This window comes from Electrophorus electricus, chromosome 13, assembly GCF_041902795.1.
Source record: "Electrophorus electricus isolate QZ-2024a chromosome 13, ASM4190279v1, whole genome shotgun sequence".
In the NCBI taxonomy this organism is placed as follows: domain Eukaryota; kingdom Metazoa; phylum Chordata; class Actinopteri; order Gymnotiformes; family Gymnotidae; genus Electrophorus; species Electrophorus electricus.
Window position 1 is genome coordinate 7917501 of NC_137509.1, and position 10000 is coordinate 7927500.

The window sequence follows — 10000 nt, forward strand, 5'->3', positions numbered from 1 at the left end:
TTTCTTTTTCTTATTTTTCATTTCTTCCGTTCAGCAGGTGTTCTTCCTGCGCTCTGCTGAGACTTCGAGTCCACGTCTCACCTCCACCACACCTCCACCACCCCCATGCTTCAGTCTCACCACCACTGGTTTTGCCAGTGTTCCTCTTTCACCCCACCATCTCTCTCTCTCTCTCTCTCTCTCTCTCTCTCTCTCTCTCTCTCTCTCTCTCTCTCTCTCTCTCTCTCTCTCTCTCTCTTTTTCCTGGCCTACACTTCTAGAATGTTTGCTTACCCATTCTCCAGTGCAACTCTACTGTGACAGGGCCTCCCCTGGGTAGATAACAAGAAAAGATATGCCTACCAGGAAATGCTGCCGTGTGTGTTGAAGGTGTTGAGGTGTGTGTAAGTTGTGTTTGTATGCGGGCCTGTCTACATACAAATCCCTGGGTGCACCTGCTCCTGGAGAATGGGGGGGGGGTGCAAAGCCAAAACCACTATTTGAAGTGTGTTTTGAATCAAGCAGATTTTCATAACTCTGTCTGTGTGTGTGTTTGTGTGTGTTTGTGTGTGTTTGTTTAGGGTAGGGAGAAGTTAGAAGCAAAGATAGCAAGTCCTGGCTGTGTTCAAGAATCCAACTATAGAATGTGTTAAGAGAGTGTCGACTGTGTGTGTTCCTGTCTGTAAGAACAGGCTGATAGCCTCAAACCTGTGATAAAGATGGAGGAAATTGTCATCTTGCACACACACACATGCGCGCAAACTCACATGGCTGCATTCACGTGTTTTCCATTGTTTGTCCTGCCTCGGAGTACGCTGTCCTGCCTTGTCCCGAACTAGCTTGAACTCCCCTGCGTGTTTGCCGACGGCCCGTTGGCACTTTGATGAACTCTCCCCCACCGTTCATGTGCTAATGCAGAAAGCGCCTCTGAACTGTTCAGATGTAAACACCTCCTGCAGGGGTTAACCGTGAGAGAGCTGGAAATTACCCTCGTCTCTCATTATCCTTGTCTCTCATGTAAGCTCAGGGCCCTTTAGCCAGAACTTTAGTGATGATAGGAGCCATAAAGCTGCTCTCAGATCAGTGTAAACAGAGCAACTGTCACCAAAGCTCATGTGAAAGTGTTGAAATGATAATTAGGCCTCAGCACGTTGAGAGGGATAGTTGTGAGTCTGCACAAAGGAAATTCTAAAGGAATCACACACACTTCTGCTCTGTTTGGAAACATTCTAAAGGAATCACACACACTTCTGCTCTGTTTGGAAACATTCTAAAGGAATCACACACACTTCCGCTCTGTTTGGAAACATTCTAAAAGTCCACACACTTCATCGTTGGAAACATTCTAAGGGATCACACACTTCCATCTGTTTGGAAACATTCTAAAAGTCTCCACACACTTCCACTCTGTTGAAACATTCAAAGATCACACCTTCTATCAGTATTTGACAAATTCTGATTTGAGCTCTTTAGATCAATGGAAGGAGACTTACCGTTTTGAAACATTCCTGTTGCCTGGTATGCTAGTTTATGCCCAGTCATTTCTTGCTGCAGGAAAAGTGGCATGAAAAGGCAAAGAAAAGAGTAGATGATGGATGTCTGAGGAGAAGTAATGGAGTGAAGCTCTGTCAGATCAGGGTGTGTCTGTAGAGGAATGCCGCCCATTTCCTGAGGTGCCATTTCAAGACAAAAAACAGGCACTTTTGAAAATGTACTAGTGTGTGTGCATGTGTGTATGTCAGTATCAGGAGAGGTGGGGGGGGGGGTCATATGTTGGTGGTCACTACAGGTCAGTGCACCACATATATCCCACAACTGCCCATCAAATCTCATTTTTCTGGGATGATTCCGCTAGTTTTATATCTAGATATCTTTTTGAAGCTGCCACACAGTCTGAGCCTCTGACAAATAAATAATTCTCTCTCTCTCTCTCTCTCTCTCTCTCTCTCTCTCTCTCTCTCTCTCTCTCCTCTCTCTCTCTCTCTCCTCTCTCTCTCTCTCTCTCCTCTCTCTCTCTCTCTCTCTCTCTCTCTCTCACCCCCAGGTTTAGTGATGATCGGGGCTATGTCCTCTACCCCCAAATTGGGGATCGTCTGGACCTCATCTGCCCAGCATCTGATCCCCCGGGGCCCAGGGCTCCAGCAGAGTACGAGTACTACAAGCTCTATCTTGTGTCGTCGCGGGAACAGGCAGACAGGTGTGAGGTGACAGGCCCTCCTAACCTGCTCCTGACCTGTGACAAGCCCAACAGTGACATGCGCTTCACCATCAAGTTCCAGGAGTACTCACCCAACCTCTGGGGTCACGAGTTCAAAACGATGCACGATTACTACATTATCGGTGAGTGTGTGCGTGTGCGTGTGTTTGAGTTCCTCTGGCAGCTGGACCACTGTTGCTGACATCTCAGCGTGGGGGAATGCGATGGTGGCATTTGTTTTGGATTTATTTTTGTTTTTTTCTTCCTCTTTTTTCGCCAGTTCACGGTTTACACAGGGGTGAACCTTTGGCTCTGGATGACTGTGAATTTTATCAGATGGAACCATCTTGTTAAAGGTCATGTTTCTGGGGGTTGTTTTTAAAACAAGGTGCAGCAGCAGGGAGCAAGGACAGGCCAACACAAACATGCTGGCTTGTCAAGGCCACACTTCGGTCTCGAGGAAAGTCTGTCACAGGCACGCTCGCTCTCTCTCACACATCCATAAACCAAGTCACCAAACACACAGACGTCTGGCTGCTGTTTTAGCGTCGATTCCCACATTCAGAAAAGAACGAGAAACAAAGAAAGGGGAGGACAGTGAGTCAGTGAAGTGAGAGAGGGAGAGAGAGAGAACAGGGGAAGAAGGAGGGCAGTGGAAGAGGAGAGGAGAGAGTGAAAGAGAGAGAAGGGAGACAGAGAAGAGAGAGAGAGAAGGAGAGTGAGAGAGAGAGGAAAGGGGCCAGGCTGAGGGAGTGAGAGGAAGGGAGAAGGAAGAGAGGGAGGAGAAGGAAGGAGAGAGAGAGAGAGAGAGACAGGGAGAGAAGAGGAATGAGAGTGGAAGAAGGAGGAGAGAGAGTGAGAAGGAGAGGGAGACAGAGAGAAGGGAGAGAGAGAGAGAGAAGGAAGGTAGAGAGAGAGAGAGAAAGAGTGAGAGAGAGGGACAGAGACGGAATGAGTGAGAGAAAGAAGGAGAAGAGGAGAGGGGGAAGAAGGAGAGAGGAGAGAGAGAGAGAGAGAGAGAGAGAGAGAGAGAGAGAGGGAGCGAGGGAGAGAGAGAAGGAGAGAGAAGAAGAGAGAGAGAGGGAGAGAGAGGGGAAGAGAAGAACAGGTTAGACTGAAAGAAAGGAGAGTGGGTTTGTTTGGAGAAGTGGGTTGGACAGGAACCATTCCTGTTCTCTGCTTATAACCGTCGTGATGTGCCAAGGAAAGGAACAGTGTTGGAATTTCATGATGATATGATATCAATGACCAAACCTGTTAGGGCTCTCGCTATAGCTGTGGAATTATGCAAAGGTGCATAAAAAGCACTGAGTAAGGACACACTTAAATCAGTTTACCAGTCCCCTGTCTAAGTGAAAGTACATTGATTTCAAGAATGCACTCACACTTGGGGACAGTCCTCCATGGTGACCACAAAGTGACCAGTGTGTATTGCATCTGCGTTGTCATGCTGTGTGCTATGGGACTGTAACACCGGTTGTCATTTACTGTGACATTATTTAAGAGATAGCAGTCCAACACGGTTATTAAATTACTGAAGTAAGTGTGTGTGTGTGTGTGTGTGTGTGTGTGTGTGTGTGTGTGTGTGTGTGAGAGAATTAACACAAATGTGCCCATACATGTGCATGAGGTGGTAACGTTACTGTGTTTTGACATTTCCACATTCATTCTATCTAAGCAGCAGTGTCACTGCCATTAATACACACACACACACACACACACACACACACACACTCCACACCAGGGCCTTTATCATCACTCCAACAGACCCAACAAATCGATTGACAGGTTGAGTAGATCGATGAGGTCTCAAATGCAAGGTCAGACGTGCACACAAACACACACGCAGGCACACTCATGCACACACACACACACACACACGCACGCACATGCACGCACACACACTGAGAGATAGAGACAGACGGAGAGGTGGGCTAGCTGGAAGATGACACCAGCCAAGGGAGAAAGAATGATATGATAGAGAAAAAGAGGGAGCCAGCATGCTGGAGAATGATAGAGGCAGGCAGAGAGACAGGCAGAGCATCAGATGGAGGGAGAGGGGAAGAATCAAACAGACAGACGGGACAGAGAGAGAGAGGCCGAGAAAGGCCAGCAGGCCGGGAGTGAGTCCTTGTCCCCAGAGTGCTGCAAAACAAACAGACACAAACGAAAGCCTTGGAAAAGCATCCGCACCTTCCTAACAACCAGGACCCCTGCCTGTCGGAGCACACCCCTGCCAAAGCAAGCGCTGTCGCTCTCGCTTGCTCTCTCTTCCTCCCTCTCTCTCTCTCTCTCTCTCTCTCTCTCCCCTCTCTCTCTCTCTCTCTCTCTCTCTCTCTCTCTCTCTCTCGCCCTCCTGCCTTGCCTCAACGCCAGCGTCCGCGCAGCGTATCGTCTCATGAAGCGTGGCAACAGCAGGAGTCTGGGAGAGCAGAGCGGGTGGTCGATGCCCAAACACCCCCCCCGGGAACCCACGCCGGGCGCACTTCCAGCACTGAGCAACTCCTTTCCCACTGCTGCCTCGCTGGTGTGTGAAAACAACCCAGATCAGCCGCTTCCCTGCACGAGCAGCGCCTGACGATCCAGCAGGATCCAAATGTTCCCATACAAACTATGGTGGCTAGAAAGACAGACAGAATGAGAAAAAGAAAATGAGAGAGAGAGAGAGAGAGAGAGAGAGAGAGAGAGAGAGAAAGGATCTTCATGGACACGGGAGAGGTATGGAATAAGGAGAAGAGAAACAATTTGGATCATACAGAATGGGATTTTAAGGGTCACTGGACGTGTAATTTAGTTGTGTGTGTGTGCGCGCGCGCAATTGTCTCTGAGCAGCCTTCATCTGTTTTACATGCTTGATTGCCTATGTGTAATGATGACATGGTATTTTAATGCATGTGTGTACGTGTGTGTGTCTTTGTGTGTGTGTATACTTGTGTGTGCGAGAAATCTGTAAGTGTGTATATACTAGACCTCTGCCTTAGGGAAAATTGCTTTTATTTGACCTGCTTAAGCATGCGTTAATTTATTCAATGTGCTTTAAATTAGCCTGAAGAGAGGGAGGGAGGGAGGGAGGGAGGGAGGGAGGGAGGGAGGGAGAGAGAGAGAGAGAGAGAGAGAGAAGAGAGAGAGAGAGAGAGAGAGAGAGAGAGAGAGAGAGAGAGAGAGAGAGAGAGTGTTAGGGGAGGCTGGACATCCTGCTAGGTTCCATCCCTGAGATCTTCCTGCCACCTGCTTGCATTACTGTATTTTTGAAGGTCTTGTTTTCAGAAATTCAGTAACTAATAAGCATTACTTGGATTGTACGTTTAACACTAATTCTAACCACTGAACATGGGGGGGTTGCTACAATCCCCTCTGTTACCTGACTGGCAGCAGTGTGTGAACACATCTTTAACGATTTATTTTTACGGTTATTATATATGCATAATTCTTGTACCTATATCATTCTCCAGCCATATGCTGAGAGGTGAAAATCCAAGGAAGAGAAAGAGAATTAATTTAATTTAATTTATTGAATAATTTATTCCATAATTCCTCTTAATTTCCATAATTGCAAAAGTTGTAATGTTGTGTAATGTTCATGTTATAATACTGCTTTGGCAATACAGTAATTGTATATGGTAATAATAATTGTATACTGCACTGAAATAGAGGGCTTTGATAGAAAGAAAGAGTAAGACAGCTCGAGAGAAGGGGGTTGAGAGATACAGAGTGATAGCGAGTGAGAGACTGAATGATTGATTAGGTGGTTTATGAATGTGTTTGTGTAACTGTGGCACAACTTTAAACTTGTCTCTTTATATCAGCTTACCACACACGTACACACGCGTACACACATTACGTTGTCAGTCGGCATGAAGGCTGTGGTTGCCTGACAGAAATGGATCTGCGCTGTGCTCACCGTCGCTGTGCTGTTGCCGTGGTGTTGCCGTGGCAGCAGGCAGAGACAGATGGCCACCTGTCACTCAAGTGGAGGGAGACAGAGAAGAGAATTAAAAATGAAAGCGAGCTAAAGGAGGGGAAGAAAGTGATAGATGACTGGAAAAAGAAGGAGAGGAAAGATGGGCTGAGAGGTATATCTGGAGTCAGATATACTCTGTAGCCACACACACACACACACACACACACACACACACACACACACACACACACACACACACACGCAGTCAGACCACAGGCCTTGGAGATTAGCAGGCACATCAGCAACCCCCTCTGTAGGTCTCGCTCTCTCGCTCGCTCTCTCTCTCTGTGTGGCTTCTGACGGTTATGGTGCTGTGATGATTTATCTGAGCCCACTTTTTCTGACTAGCAGCACATCCTAAAGCTCCGTATGTCTCCTTGCCTGTGCAGAGCTTTGTTTGCTTGCGTGCGTAAACAGCTCCGTGTTTACTGTAGGTACGGCAGCGGCCGCGGCTAATCGCTTTGTTTATTGTGCATGCTTCCCTCTTTCTCATGTGAATTACGAGAGTGAAGGATAAAAATGAGAGAGTGAGAATGAGAGAGAGAGCAATAGTGAGAGAGAGAGCGATGGAGTGAGAGAGAGAGGAGGAAGAGATGATTGACACGCAGAGGGAGGAAGGGATTGAGGGAGATTCATATCTGATGAATATTTGAGCATTTAAAACCCTCTGATTTGAGTTCCCCGCTTTTGCCTGAAACTAGAGCCATACACACACCACACACACACACACACACCCACCCACCCACACACACATACAGAGAGAGAGAGAGAGAGAGACAGACAGACAGACAGACAGACAGAGACAGACTGTGCAGGAAAAAGTGAAGGGGATGTTGAGAGATGAATGCAGGAATGAATGGAGGAAAGAAGTAGAAAGAAAGTATTGTGGAGGAGTATGTGAATGCGTGTAATGAGCGTGTGCCCTGCGCTCAGACTGGGTTGTTTTCATCATTGCACAATTGCACATCTGACTGCTTCTGCTCTCATTGGACTTGAGGCTCGATCTGCCAATCAGGATGCACCTCAGTGCCAGGGTGCCACAGAGCAGAGCCTGGAACCACACAGCAGTGACTAATATGAAGATGCATGCACGCGCACACATGCATGCGCGCACACTTTACACTTCAAAGTCATACTGGACAAAACTGTTCTAACAACATACCAACACACATACAGAGAGGAGCCAGGAGAGCATCTGGGCTTGGGGGGGGGGGGTTGAGAAAGGGGAGTTAAGGAGGGATGGATGGAGGGATGTACCATAAAGGAAGATAGAAGGAGAAGGAGACCAACTGTGTGGTGTGTGTAAGAGAATATGACAGTTCAGCTCTCTAATTTAGGTCAATAATGAGAACAGTGCTGTTGATTGTAGGAGCAGGCATGTCTGTGTGTGCGTGTGTGTATGTGTGTGTGTATGAGCAGGGGTGTCTGTGTGTGTGCATGTGTGTGCATGTGTGTGCATGTGTGTGTATGAGCAGGGGTGTCTGCCTGTGTGTGTGTGTGTGTGTGTGTGTGTAAGTATGTTTTTATACACGTGTGTTTGTGCCATGTACTTTGCTTCTGCTCAGCCCTTGTTTGGTGGTTTTATGTGGGCCGTGTTTCGCTGTGCATGTGGATGGTTGCGGAGGTTTGAATTACCTGAGTTTCTGCATGAATGACTTCTAAACGTAATCTGATGTTCTTCTAAGCCATAATGACAAATGAAGGCAGACAGCCCACAACACATTTACATGACATATCTTACCAATTTAAATGACATATCTATTCAGGTGAGGTTTGACCTGCTCTGACATAAAACGGAAGATCCACCCAGTTTGGGTAAACTGCTCTCCACAGCCGATCTGTGCAGGGATCTAAGCCATGTTGTGCAATATGGTCCAAATAAAGGAGATTTTGGAGGCTGGAAGAAGAACAAATGTTGAAGCTCAACAGACTTTAAGGGATACAAAGGCATGTGTAAGGCTGCCCGTCCGCAGGCAGCCGCAAGAAATCCAGCACCACTGCCGCTAAAGCTGTAACTGTACACGCTTTCAGGGTCGATTTGGTTTTCAGTACCGGAGCCGAGATTCCATTAGACTTTTTAAAATGTTTGTATTCCAAAATGTATTTTACGGTCCTCAGATTATATTCTGAGGTTATCATGTACTTTAAGAGGAGGACACTCGCCAGAACAACATTGCTAAGTTTGTGAAGGTTTGCACGTAGGTGGCAGAGACAGAACATAGAAACCAGCGCAACATAAGAACCTCGTCACAGCAAGGGAACAGTGTGGTGCTTCTTTACTGTCTCAGGGCTTACACCCCTAACCTTTACTGAAAACACATTTTGATTCCAAGCTGTATGAAGAAATTCTACAGCAGAATGTCAGGGTGTGTGTGTGTGTGTGTGTGTGTGTGTGTGTGTGTGTGTGTTGTGAGCTCTAAACCTCAAAAGAAGCTGAGTCATGCAGCATGACGGCAGTCCAAAACACAGCAGTAAGTCAACAGCAGAGGGGCTGAAACAGAACGGTCCCGTCTGCATCCTGACCCCAGTCGAGGGGTACTGCTTTGTGAGCTGAAGCAGCCTGTTCACAGCCTACTTCCCAAAATGATACAAAAAACGAAGGTTTTATATACAGCGAAACATCACAAAGCCTCTCTAGTGCTCAACAGGCACAAAAAGCAGACGCTTTTGCCAATAAAACACCAGTTATTAAATATATGGTTTCATAAATGTTTTACAGCAATTTTTAAACAATTTGTTCAATAAATGTTGTGTAAAATGATGAAATCCAGAAAAGGTTTTATGGGTAAAAAACTTGTGCAGGTCTGGGCGTGTGGGTGTTGGGGTTTCATCCTGTAAAAATCCAGCATTTAAAAAGTCTCCTATAATTGCTAGTTAACACTGAAATTCATTTTACTCCTACTTTTCAAAAATTAACATGCATGCTTGCTCAAACACACACATGTAAACACGTACATGCGTGCGCACACACTCAATAGCCCCCCTCCACAGCTCCCCCACACTGTCTGCTCTGGGGGTAGACAAAGCACACATTGTGTAACATTCTCCCAAGGAACTACTTGTAGAGGGATGTGTTTCCCGGGAACAGGGGGGTGGTTTATCCAGCGTGCACCCATGCCATTGACCCTTGACACCACCTCTGCGTTCCAAATGCAGAGACATGCAAACATGATCGTGATTTAGTGTGCAAGATCACACAAACATGACCTATTAATGACCATAATGAACACAGTGAGCGTTTACAACACACACACACAGCTGCTGCTACGAAGCCTTGAGTGTAGAAACTCAGCAGAATGTTCACACTCACGCACAGACACACATTCATTTGCACACCCAGACAGATGCACAATTGAAGACCCTAACCCACTAGTCAGACACACATGCCCTAATCACACACACTGTGCATGCTATAAATCTTCCTGGCTCTGTTACACACACGTACGTGCACTCGCTTACACCCACACACACACACACACACTTTGGATAAACAGAGAGAATGATTACTGAGCATGGATGGAGATTAGTGTGGAAGAATCGGGAATCACAGTGCTGAGTGCGTTTGTGGGTGTGTGTGCATGTGTGTGTGCGTGCATGTCGATGTGAATGTGTTTGTGGGGGGAGTGTACATGCATATGTTTGCACATATGTGCATATGTTTGTGTGTGTGCCAGGGTGCCTGAACAGCTTAGCCCCAAAACTATACTCACACACCTGTGTAATCTTTCCCTGAGTTTCCTCGGGCGATCTGCCTGCTGTACTGTGGCTGCTGTCTTTAGCACGACTCTCCTTCTCTTGTCGTCTGCCCTTTTAACTGGAATCGTTTTCAGGACACCTAGTCAATACAAGGAGACGTCTGTTGT

General features: G+C 46.8%; 1 protein-coding gene across 1 annotated transcript in view; it reads left to right on the forward strand.

Moving 5' to 3' along the window:
* Positions 1-10000, forward strand: part of efnb3b (ephrin-B3b) — a 63293-nt gene that overhangs the window by 27969 nt on the left and 25324 nt on the right. Inside the window, exon 2 of the mRNA XM_081694990.1 lies at positions 2024-2319. Coding sequence (XP_081551116.1) covers positions 2024-2319 — 296 coding nt within the window. The remainder of the gene's footprint in view (positions 1-2023; positions 2320-10000) is intronic.